General features: G+C 32.2%; 1 protein-coding gene across 1 annotated transcript in view; it reads right to left on the bottom strand.

The window, feature by feature from the left end:
- Positions 1-3,416: 3,416 nt before the first annotated feature.
- Phip (PHIP subunit of CUL4-Ring ligase complex) overlaps positions 3,417-13,646 on the bottom strand; it is a 125,077-nt gene continuing 114,847 nt past the window's right edge. Inside the window, exons 37-40 of the mRNA XM_026410453.2 lie at positions 12,656-12,819; positions 11,938-12,200; positions 11,171-11,362; positions 3,417-8,811 (exon numbers count right to left, since the gene is read on the bottom strand). Of these exons, the coding sequence (XP_026266238.1) occupies positions 8,171-8,811; positions 11,171-11,362; positions 11,938-12,200; positions 12,656-12,819 (1,260 nt within the window). The 3' untranslated portion in view covers positions 3,417-8,170. The remainder of the gene's footprint in view (positions 8,812-11,170; positions 11,363-11,937; positions 12,201-12,655; positions 12,820-13,646) is intronic.

Raw genomic sequence — 13,646 nt, 5'->3', positions numbered from 1 at the left:
AAATTCTGCCTGAAAATCAATCTAAATTTTAGAGATTAGTCATTATCTTGAGTTGTGATATCACAATATCCAACACATTAAAATGATTTATATAGTACTTTCACATTTCAAAAATGTTTTCTTTTTGCACACCAGGGATATTGGATATTGGTGCTGGTAACCCTGGCAGCCTACATATAACGAACAAGTCCCTTCTTTGATGATTATGATTATGACATTTAGCTTAACAGGCTGAATAAATTTTTATAGGCACCACTGTTAGTATTCTAACAGTTCAGTTATAGATTTTTATAACAGGTATTATAGGAAGAATTGTCATGACTCAAATGTGAACTTCTGTCTACATCATATGGACCACTGTATACTAATTTGCATACAATGCTTTAATTATGAACTGAAATTGTTAGAGAAAATGATTCAAAGACTATGAGTCAGCATTTCCAACAATGCAATTCATCAAGAAGTTGGGAAGAGTGTAAATAAAATGTGACTTCATGACAAAAATAAAGCCCAAAAGTCTTAAGATATTAAAGCATGTTGTGGTAGCTATGAAAATGTGCCTCATAGAATTTCACCTGCAGGAGCTTAACAGATCAGGGCCCCAGAAATTACATTCTGAATTCCATCACTGTGCGGTTCACATTTCCTGAGACTGCTCCCAGCCAATGCTGAACATGCAGTTGGCATGCATATCCAGGAAACAGTGACTCCATGGATGGTCAACTTTGATCCAACAGCCTTGCCAAATGTTCCTTAGGCTACGCAGCAGTTGAGGATATTTCACCCAACATTCCTCCCCTCCTTCGTTCACGTAAGGGTCACACCTGTATTATAGTCTGTTGGATTTTCCAGCTTTTCCGGGCTCCCTATTTTCTTTCACAAATGTTTCCACACAAATATTATGTAAAAAGTTAGATAAAATTATTTAACAAATTTGGGGAAACAAACTTACAGCTAAATTATGTTAACTTGGCTCTGTGTTGGAGGACTAATTCAATGTTTATTAGGGAAGGTGTTTGCAACTTTCTTTCACTTCATGCTTGTGTGAAGCCTAAAGGTTAGAGAGAGGTGAACACTCAGGGTCTTCTCAGGTCTCAAGCATCTAGCACAAGGCATACACATGGTCTCCTGGACTCCCTATTATGCATGATAGCTTTTCAAAGCCTCAATTTTCCCATGTATCTACTTCCTCAGCCTCTTCCTGCCAGGCTTTTGCTTCTGTGTGCTGCTTGCCCCATCTATTGTCCTTGGCTCAGGGCCACTGTGGCTCATATATTTGCATGTACAAGGTCCTGAAATTTCTCCTTAGCACTGCAATAAATAAATAAAATAAAAACTTTAAAATATTTTTAAATAAAAAGTCTTAAAAGGAGATTGAGTTACTCTTCAAACTCTTTATAAATCTGTTCAGGTAGCAGATTCTATATCTCATAAGAATAGTTTTGTTTCTTTTTTTTACTTATGTCCTCGAGTATCAAAAACAAAGATCAAAACAACAAAAAAAGCAATTTTCCACATGTAAAAAAAATTTTCTTTAAAATTAATGTCATCTATATTTAAGATATTTTACTTCATTTTGAATAAATCAACTTATTCTCAGACATCCATGTTCTTAAGTAATTAATTTCTCTTTTCTCATCAATAGCAAACAAATATTTCAAATTGACACACAATTTATAACAATAGATTTGCAACAGTCAAAACTCCTTTCAGGGATTCAGCAAATCCCACATTTACTATAATCAGGTTATGGCCATAAGACACAGCTTGCCTGGAAGCTTTACATTAAATAGGATATTTTCTATAGGGACTAAACAGAAAAGCCAAGACTGAATCATGGGTACAGAGGACAATACTCAAATGAGATAATTACAGGTTATTTTAATTGGCCCTTGTCAATAATCTAATCAACTTTTAAAAGATTTACACATGAGGAAAATGAAGCTCAAAGATGTAATAATCTTGCTGGGGTTATTCTACTTCTTTACTGTCACTAAGACAGGTCAAACTTCCATTTTTCTAATTCCAAGTCCAGTACTTTTCAGTATACTAACATGTCTAATTAGGTAGAAAGGTACTTCATTGAATCCTTTCCACCATTCTTTTCCCTCAAACAGAAATCAATACATGAACAATACATTGAATGCAGAGTTACTAAGTACCACATTGCAAGGATCAGAGCTTTTGTGCTTTGGTCTTTACTGTTCTTAAATATTGAGGAAACTCAGATCATAGTTGATATTACAACAAAAGAGAAATCAGTAAAAAGCAGTTGCTAGCTGGATGTGGCAACTGAAGGCTGAAACAGAATTAAAAGTTTGATGCCAGATTGGGCAACTTGATGATACTTAAAAAAAAAAAAAAAAAAAAAAAAGTGGCTGCTGAAAATGCATTTCACTTGGCTGGTTCTTCTAAGTATATAATTGGTATTAGTATTTGCATATTTTAGGGGGGATGGGAAAGGTACCTAGTTCAATTAACTTAGGAGTTTAACAAAACTTCTTAGGTAGAAATGATCATTAGTAGCACAAAATTAGAAATTCCTCCTTATGTTCTTAATTTGAATAATCTATTATAGACACATTCTTATATATTTATATCTACTATTCTTCATATGAAAATTAGAGTTTTAGGATGTTAATAAAAATGCATACCGATCTGAGCAAACTGCTAGAAAAATAGCAACAGCTTTATAGATCTCAATATCTGCACACTGCTTTTTAAGTTAAATTTTCCCATTCTTCAAAACTCTTCCCAGAAATTTCACATTTGAGAAAACATTTATATAGCATGTTCTTTTGACATATATCTTTAAAATATGAGTATTGAAGTATTTATCACTCACTCTAGTAACAAGTTAATAAAAATTCTTAATTTTTATAAAATTTTTGTACCAGGGATTGAACTCAGGGGCACTCGACCACTGAGCCACATTCTTATTTTGTATTTTATTTTGAGACAGGGTCTCACTGAGTTGCTTAGCACCTCACGGTTGCTAAGGTTAGCTTTGAACTCGTGATATTCCCATCTCAGCCTCCTGAGTCACTGGGATTAGAGGTGTATGCCACCATGCCTGGCAATAAAATTATTTTATATGAACACCTAAAAAGGGCAAATGAGTTTTTATTTTTAATCTTCAGTTATTTTGTAATTAAATTACATTTGGACACTCAATTTCCTTTAATTGATAGTGATTTTAACATTTCTCTAAACAGGACACTGGAAATTTTAATGAACCAGCATTACTATAATGGCTTCTGCCAAACAACCACTTTGGTAAATTGCCTGTTAAAATTATGTATCAAGAGCTTTATATATTACAAAGAGCAAATAAAAAACAAAGAAATCATGAGACTTTACAAAAGAGCTTAGAAAAACAAGTTTTCTATTTATTTAAAAATAAGTTTATAGTTACTACATTGCAGGGACAGGAATTCTTACACATACATTCTAGTTTGTATAAAAGGATTCAAAGAATTATGCATCAAAACTAACATAGAAAGTGTCCACGTAACAGTAAAGAAAGTTCCAATCAATATGTACAAAAAGAAAGGGCACTGCTATTGTGGTGTGAGACTGCTGTTTATAACATGATACTCCAGGTCTGGAAGGAAAAAAACCCAAAAACCTCAATAAAGCTAAATAATAATTTGTTTTTAACTCTGTTACTTATTACATACAACAGATTTGCTTGTGTTTAACATTGTTTTCTGTACAAAATAAGCATAATTTTAATTTGAAAATGTGTCAGTTTCAACCTTAACCCTCTAGGTCAGTTACTTTTTAAAAATTGAGCTACATTCTACACATGTCTAAATATCCTGCGACAGGATTAAACAGTTTTCTAAAAGATCTTTTTTATAAGACCTGTCTTCTTGCAGTTTTAATATGGTCCAAAAATGTAACTTTATTTCGTCTCATTTTACAGTCTATCATTGTGATAAACACACATTCTTAAGAGTAACCAGTATGTGTATGCATTTGTATGCATCTGCTTTATATGCTTGTGTACTACATACCATCTTGAACCTATTTTCTTATCTCCTTGAATGTAGAAACTCAGTCACACAATATTATGTATTTGGTTTGTGCCATATAAGGTTAATTTCCTGATAATTTTATCTGCATTAAAAAAGTATTCCAAAACAGCTATCAAAACTAAAAATATGTATTTATAGCTCAGATTTTCTACTCACTTTTACTGTAGTGTGTATAAGGTTTATCGCTGGAGTGCTCAAAGTGGTACTTACAGTCTTCTGACTCAATGACCTCTTCCTGGGTACTGTACATAGTTCAAAATGACTTTTCATTTGGAGTGCTTTGCTAGTTAAGAAAATAGTTTCTTAGTAAATGTAATATTAATTTAGCGCAAATCACTTGGAAACAGGGAAAGTAAGCGGAAGTGCAAAGATGGAAGCAAGAAAAGTTATATTTTTCCAGCTTTATTGGAAGATAAATTCTTACCTAAATAAAACTAAACCACTGCCTAACCTGTTATGTTAAAAACATTTTCTATGTAAATTGGGACCTGTAATCCACAGAAGATAAAGTAATTCCTCTATTATAACTTTTAAAATCATACACCTCCTGCATTTAAGGTGAACATTTATAGCCCTTTAATCACTCAAGTATCTTGGTCCTTTCAATGTACTCAAAAATAAATTTCAGTCAACAAAAACCTTCAGAATAATGTTTTCTTTAGATAGAAAACTGGAAATCAAAATTATTTCCAGATTATACTTGAGAAAAATATATAGGCATCAATGAATACAATGGAATGTCAAAATTAAAGTAATACTTCTAACTGGAGAAACTACATTATGAATAATACTTTGTAACAGGTAAATGCTAATATCAAACAAGATAAAATGTCATTTCAATATACTTGTTAGATAATTTGCTACACTGCAGATAAGGGACAGTTTTAGATATTAGCATATGTGCTGTATGAGGATCTTTTCTCTGCTCACTGTTTCTTAAACTTAATTCATTTCCAGGTGATACTTAATTCAGTCAATTCTATGTCTCAGATGTGACCTAAACAAGCTCACACATATTCTATGATTTTTCTAATTAAGGAGGAAAGACAGTTTTGTAATAATGCCACCAATCTGCAGTGAAGTTGGGCAATAAAAACAATGAAAATAAGGCCTAACTTAATTCATAAATATATACAAAAAATGGTTCAATGCTATAATAGCAGATTGCAAATAATAAAATTTAAGATGCTAAATATCCATTGCCAAAGGTTATAAGACTATCATTGGATTGAATATTTAAAACTACTCAGTGGTCACATTCAAATTTTGTAAGATTCATCTGGGGCTTGAGAATATTAGGAAAGAGAGAACATTTAGGCTTGGGTATTCATCAACATGTAAATTAATTTCCACATTCCATGCATGTAACAAGTTATATTTCAGAAACTTGCAGCAAACTTGAGATTTTTATATTGCTCACCTATAAGACAAATGCTAATGTTTCATTCTGGCTTAGAAACAGTACATACATAACTTTACTGTCTTAAAGAGGGTATTTTTCCAAGTGGTAAAACAAAACAAAAACATGGCAATGACTTAAATTTCTTAATTCAATTTTTGCAATGTATAGAATCTAAATTATAAAAATATATCTGGTATTATCAATACATTTTTAAGTGTTTCTGTTACAAATAATCTGATCCAAGTCATTTTGCTTTACTAAGAAACCAGTGTATGATAATGTCCAAATATGGCCAAATATACAGTATCTTTAGAATAGGTACAATACATTTACTTGTTATAGGAAAGATGGCAAATACTCATTTTTCTGCTCAAGAGTTGGAGCTAATCCATACACTATATAGAGGTACTCTAAGACTGTGTGCACTGTTTCTTTCTCTATACACACCTCAAGACTATACACATTTTTTTTTTTTTACAAAAATGGATTTTATAGTCTATCCTTTTTTTATAACACAATGCAGATAACATCAGGAAATTATATTTTCAAATAGATTGCCTTCAAAAACAACTAATTATTTTAACGCCTTAAATTTCAAACATACAATTTCAATAATGGTGTAACTGAAAGATTCATTTTTCTATATAACCAAGCCATCCATTTCTGCATTATGAAGAGTTTAACTACTGAATTTCAATTATATAGTTAAATATATCTGTTAGAAAAAAATAAATATACAAAAAACCTGAAAAATTTGAAATTATTATTCAACTGCAAAATCACAGCAATCCAGTCAAGATCTGGAAAATGGTTTACTTAATTTCACAGGAGGATTTCTGTACAAATTTCGTTACAAATGATCTAAAAAGCCAAAATGCATCACTTTTCATTCTTCTTCAAGACAGTCAAATGACAGTTAACATTTAACTTATCGGAAATAAGAATAATTATTATGTATTTTGCCAAGGTTCAATTAAAGACTTTATTTTTCTACATTAGGGTCATGCTGATACATATTTTTCCAATCCTTGCTTTTTAAAAATGTAGTATTTGAAAATTTTGGTTACATTTTTGTACCATATCAGTCCTCAGAAAATACTACATTCTTTAAACTTTTTAAAAAATGGACGATAATTTTTAAACAATAGAAATGGTATTTATGTTGGTTTTTAAGGTATAAAATAACTAACTGTACCATAAACAAATAAATAACTGCTTTCCTTTTCCATAGCAGTACATATAGTAATACATTCTCCTAAGTCATATAGTTATCATTTACAATAGACAACTTAATTTTACTAATGATGCAAAAAATAATAGAATACAAGGCACAATCATTAAATGGAGTTTTTCTTTAGGGTGTATATTGACATACCAGCGTGATAAGGATACCGTAAAAAGTGCAGAAAAAACACAATGTGCAATGAGACCACTGTATAAAACATGATTGCATAAAAAGTGATTTGGCCTATTTTAACCTTTAATAATTGAAAATAACCAATCTTCCCCTTAAAATTAAACTATAAAGTATGACATTTTAAAATTATTTTTATTCTACCACTATCTAAAAAATCCTGAAAAAAGGAATTTATACCTGGGTAATAGTATATAAGTATGTGTTTGTATATATATTTAATTATACCCATTTATCAATATATACACATACACACACAGACACATTTCTTTGTAAGTCATTTTAGCCTATCAGATATGTCTAAAGTTTAGAAATGACATTAATCCAGATCAACAAGTAAACATCAAATCCCATACCTTTTTTCCTGTATCTTCCTTGAATCCTTTAACCACTTAAAACATTTCTCTAAGACATCTCTGTCAAAGGACCCACCAGTGCATTATTTTCTACTATTAGTACCAAAAAAAGAATATATCTCAGCATAACTCTTTAATAATTTGCTCTTTAGAATATATATCCTTTCCAATATTGAAAAGTGTATGCTGTCCTGACAGTCAAAAAACAGGCTTTCCACTGCACTGATTCTCAGTCTTTGGCACAATAAACAGAGATTGAGAGACTGATATAAGAATCAAGGTCTGAAAAATTAGACAGTCAAATGTTTTCCAATGTGGATATGTTTCCTTTTCATCAGCACATTTTGAGTTTGGCAGAAATGGAATAAAGCAAAAGCCTTCTCTAGATATTTTGTAGATGAACGTTCTGTAACTAAAATTAAACTTTTTAGGGAATCAAATGGTAGGAATTTTATCTTTAGAGGAAACACATTCCTTAAATTTACTGCTACTCTATGTAATATCTGTCTTCCTAGGGGCATGACCTCTGTATCAAGAAAAAAATGTAATCTTGCTTGATCAAAAATAATTCATTTTAATATGAAATGTTCTATCATTAGGAGTATTATGCTCCTTAAGAGTGTAGCAGAACTGTCTCTTTCATAAATAAATCAGGAATTCATTATAGGTCCTCAATTTCTTATGTTTCAAACAGTGAATGAAATGAATATGGAAATGTATAACCTATCTAAGGGCAATAAATAGCAAACATTTAAAATATATATGTATATATTTATATATATATATATATTCATTTAAAGAAGTGAAGTGTCTTCTAAGATTTTTTTTTTTTTTTTTGCAAGTCAAATCATAACATTCCCTAATCCACCATAGCAGCAAGGAAGCAGAAGTGTTAGCTCTACTTATTCCTTAACTGTACCTGTTTTATAGATTTTGAAGTAAAATATTTTGGTTCAAGTTACCAACCAATTAAATTTGCTTTTGCTTTTTCAGTCAACTTTCGGACTCGTCCTCTACTAGAAGTTCCAAAAGTCAAAGAGGTGTCTTCAAACAACAGCTGCCTTTGCTCCTCTTCCGAGTCATCCTCATTATAGAAAGCTGTCCTTCGACCTTGGTTTCTAGTTCTCATGTGGGGTTCAGAGCTTTTGAGCTCTTCAAACTCTTCTTCTTCATCTATAACAGGATCATCAGTCTTTTTTCGGTTACTTCTCCTTAGCATTTTAACATTTGCAGGAACTATAAGATCTGAATCTAGTTTTTGTGTTTTCATCTTCCTTTTGGGTTTTCTGCCTCCACGACTCTTTTTCTGTAACAAATCCTCCTTAACCATATTACTTTCAGAAAGAAAATTGCATGTTGAAGAAGGAACCACTTCATCTCTGATGGGATGCATGTTATTTTGCTCTGAATTTTCTGCCTTTGCATACTGTAGCTTTTTGGGCTTTCTACCCCTTTTCTTGTGTATAATTTCACCACTATTGGTATTGACTTCTACCTTAGGTTTCCTTCCAGGTCCCCTCTTCACAAGTTTTGATGGCTGTCCTCCATGGCCATTTACTTGAATGGTTCCTGGTACAAGAGCATTGTTCTTACAATCTCCTACAAAGGAACAATAGCACATTTAATATATGGAATTGTTTTCTTTATTTGAACCTCAAACCAGTCAATAAGGTACACTTATATGTAATAACATGATCCAACAAAGAGCTAACAGCTGCAAAAGATTTTAATGGTTAGTGATAGCCTCTTGAGGGAAATAAAAGCTCAGAGCAAATAATAACTTAGATGATAGCTGGAATTAGCAAAGGTCTCTTACTTCTACTATCAGGTGTCAATATTTATAATAAATCACTATTAATGAGTATATGTACATATATTTTTGGTATTGGAAATTGAATGCAGGGGTGCTTTTCCACTGAGTTACATACCTGGTCCTTTTTATTTTGAGACAGGGTCTCACTAAATTGTTGGGGTTACAGGCATGAGCCACCATGCGCAGCTAAATATCTTAACTTCTGTACCATTCTTCCTTATACATGATTATTTGTAATACTCAAAATTTTCATATAAATCAAACTGGGAGCTCCAGTATTGCAATGCTAAAACCTAATCATTACATACATCTGATTTCTCTAGGATTCGGGACTCACATAAGCCAGGCCAATAAACCCTTTGAAATTTGGTTTAGAAAGTAATCAGATTAAAAAATGCAAACATTCACAGTCACTTGCTTATTCATTCAAACACTTATTATCCACCATATGCCAAATACAAGTTATTTAAGAATAAGTTAATTTTAAAAAAGGAGCCCATATTCTTCTGTGGAAAAAGACAAATGAAAAATAATAATTTTATCAACATGTTAAATACGACAATAGTAGTAAAGAGGATTTTCCAGAAACAAAGAAGAAAACGCTTGATTCTACCTAAAAAAAACACAGTAGGATTCCTGGAGATGATATTTCAAAACTTGAAAGGTAATAAATAGATCTTTAAAAAACTACAAGGAAAAAAGAAACTTCAAAGATGGGGGCAGGGGGAAGACAAAGATATTTAGGTAGTTTCGGATGGCTAGGACATAATTGGGAGAAATAATGTAAGGAAATCTGGAATTTGTTAAGCAAGAGCCAAGGAATGAAAAGTCTTGCTTAATAGTTGGGAAGGAAAAATTAAAATCTGATTCCATGTATTATTTGAGCAAGAAATGATTTTAATTCTGTGTATGTGCATGTGCACACATGTGCTAAAGATCAGTGATCAGAAAGATTACTTTGGATGCAATGTGGAAGGTGGATTGGGTAAGAAAGAGCTGAAAAATGAAACAGACTAGTTAGGGAACCTAAGTAGTCTAAGTAAGAAATTATGTAGGCCCGCAATAAAGTCAAAAGTGAGAATGGATTTAAACTATGCAATAGGGGCAGAAACAACAAAAACTAAAGACTACTGAATAGATATGGATGCTGAAGAGAAGGCTAGGATGACTTCCTGATTATAAGCTTATGAAAACAGGAGATCTCAATGCCATTAATCAATATGAGGACATTTCACCAATAATATTAAATTGAGTGAGGTTTCTACAAAGAAACATTGAAGAAGAAATGTCTTAGACACAGTTTGGAAGTCATGAGACAAAATGCTTATTATTGGGTTGTCTGAGGTAAGGAATATATATCGTTTTTAACATGCCATATGGTATATTGAGTTATTTTCTCCATCTTTCAAACATAAAACCTTTAGAACAAAAAAAAAATTGCACTTCAAAAAAACTCAGCAGCTTAACTATAAGGAACTAACAGTTATATATTAAACTGGAAGCCTGACTGTAGTCAACCATAATGAATTATTAGAGGTTAGTGTACTGTATTTTTTGGGCTGGGATGGGTACTAGGGATGGAACCCAGGGGCACTTAACCACTGAGCCACATCCCCAGCCCTTTTTATGTTTTATTTTGAGACAGTGTCTTGCTAAATTGCTGAGGCTGGCTTTAAATTCATGACCCTCCTGCTGCAGCCTCTCAAGCTGCTGGGATTACAAGCATGTGTCAATGTGTCCGGTGAGTATATTATATTTTATAATCTATAACAATCAAAATTTTTTTAGAAAAGTAAAGAATGTTTCAATAGGTTAACTAAATATACTTTAAACTCCGAGAATCTATTTCTTTAGATTTTGTAATATTCAGAAATATTAAAAGTCTTTTATTCTAGAATGTGTTATTATTTCTATATGTTTTAAAAAATTTAATGACAAATAGTTTGCCTTTGACATAAAACTGCAAATCAAAGGGTGTCTTACTATATTTATCAACTAATAAAGACTATAATGATTTTTAAGCAGGCAATCAAAAAGTAGATAAAAAGAATAAATCCAACCACACCAAAAAAAAAAAAAAAAAAAAAAAAAAAACATTTGTAAGAAAGATCTACTATACTCAAAAGGATATAAGTAACATCTTACCTTGTTCAGATGATGACTTTGAAAGAGTGGATGCCTTTGAGAGTACAGATGATTTCATTTTACGTTTGATGGGTTTTTCCCTTTCCACGTTTTCTTTTGCAGTATTATTCCTAGTGCCAGGACTAAAAGTGGATTGACCAGGACTCGAAAGAGTATTCAAGGTTTTGGAATGTTTCACAGAATTTTCTAGTACTAAAACACACAGAGAGAAGATTAAAAAAGTTTGGGACCCCGTCTAATAGATTTGCTTAAATTATTCAAAGGATCAAAACTTAAGGGATACTTAAAAATTTCCTCAGAAAATCTACATTCTCTCTCTCTCTTTTTTCCCCCAATGCTAAGGATCCAACCCAGATTCTTTTGCTTCACGTCAAATGCTCTAACTCTGAGCTACAACTCCAGTCCAAGAAACCTACTTTCTAATAAGAAAAAGGCATACCCAAGGAGACAATCTTAACAGCAGCAGCCTCTTTAGAAGCTGCAGTTCAAGATTATGAAAGCAAGCCTTGGCAAACTGCTAGCACGTCTATGTCCTAGAATTTAACTTCAGGCAGTTTGGGTCAGTTTGTTGTTATTATTGAACATTATTCTACATTGATATTCCTACACATCAATTTTCTTTTTCTTATTAAAAACTTTTTTTTAAATGGAGAAAACAATAAAGCCAGTAAAAGACAATAGCATCTGCAGGAAATTATCCAAACCCACTGCAAAGTAAAATATTCAAAAAAATCATCACACACCCTTCAATTTAGAAACTGTCTTACTTGTTTTCCCTGGCACTGCAGATGTATTAGCTTTTGGAATAAAATTCTTTGCAGCTGATGAAGTAGATGGTTGCTCAGTAGTGATAACTGGATCTATAATTACTCGGTTGCTTCTGGTTCGAACCACAGAACTGGATTCTGTTTTACCATTTATCTGAGCAGCATTATGCCTTGGTGGTACTGATCGTGTAGGTGTAGAGAATGGAGAGGTAGAGATTTCTGACTTTAACTGGGGTTTTACAATCCTTTTCTTCCTTTCAGGGCTGTAAGTAAGATCACATTGTTCATCATTCTTACAGCTCTATGAATGAATAAAATAGTTTTATAATACTGTTGGATTCAATATTTGTGCTATTATGAAATATGTTAAAATATGAGATTTGTAGTGGATTTCATATGGTTGTGAGCCTTTGAAAAGTGAATATTTAGTGAAGGATTGCCATAAATGCTACAGTTATATGACAGAAAGCATGATGCCATCACTACCCTAAAAATGCTGTTTTACTGTATAGATTTAGCAGTTTGAATTTAAGCACTTACACTAGTAAAGCTTTAGTTTAAAAGATTAAAAATCCTCCACATCATAGGAACTTGCATGTCAAATATATCATTCTGCAATATAGGGAATAGTAAAGGAAGTATTAAAAAAACACCAAATTCTATCATTTAGATGACAAAGTTATAGATTACTTAATGCCACTGAAAAGAAATTAAATACCTTGATGCGGCACTACTGGAAATAGAACTACTTCTGTTTCTTTTCTTCCTCCTCTTGGTTATAGTATTTCTTTTATGAAAACGCAGAGCAGATTTATAATCTGATAAAACTGAACTAATATGTTCTTCAAAGAAAGCAGATAGGCGCAAACTCATGCTGTAAATCTATGGGGAAAAAAAACAACCCACAACACTGTGTTCAAACACTCTGTAAGGGAAAATGCCCATTTAGTGAATTTTGTAACTTAAATATTTTTCTAGTAAATTTTATCAATATTTAAATATTGCTTTTATATTACTTTTCCAATCTTTATTGAGGTAAAGTAAACTAAAAAATTTTCACCATTAATTTTGTGTTTGTATTAGAAATTTCCCAAGATTCGAGATTCTTAAAAGTTCTACTCTGAATTCAGATGGTGCATACTGACAAAACTACTCATTATTAACTGTATCATATCAAAACCATGCCTGAGGGTTTGAATTCATTTTCCATTGCTACCTAGATTTAGCATCTACTCCTTCTCATTACACTGTCATGTATCATTCTTTGCGTATCTTTCTTTGGAAAAAGAACGGTAGATGATATTAATCATACTACTTCAAGAAAAATAGCCATTCCTAAACACCAAAGAACGATATCAGTGTTACTTCATAGAGGAACTAAGGAGTAGCAGGACACTATTAAGAACTCAACAGTCAGAATGACAGCTATTAAGAATACAAACAATAAGTGTTGGTGAGGATGTGAGGAACAAAGGACACTCAAATATTGCTGGTAGGTCTGCAATATGGTGCAGCCAGTATGGAAAGCAGTATGGAGATTCCTTGGAAAGCTGAGAATGGAACCACCATTTGACCCAGGTATCCCACTCCTCTCAGTCTATACCCAAAGGACTTAAAAACAGCTTACTACAGGGATCAGCCACATCAATGTTTATAGCAGCACAATTCATAATAGCTAAACTGTGGAACCAGCCTAGATGACCTTAAGT

Source organism: Urocitellus parryii, chromosome 8, assembly GCF_045843805.1.
Source record: "Urocitellus parryii isolate mUroPar1 chromosome 8, mUroPar1.hap1, whole genome shotgun sequence".
NCBI lineage: Eukaryota > Metazoa > Chordata > Mammalia > Rodentia > Sciuridae > Urocitellus > Urocitellus parryii.
Note: the sequence above shows the minus strand (reverse complement) of the source record. Positions and strands in the feature narration are given on the sequence as shown.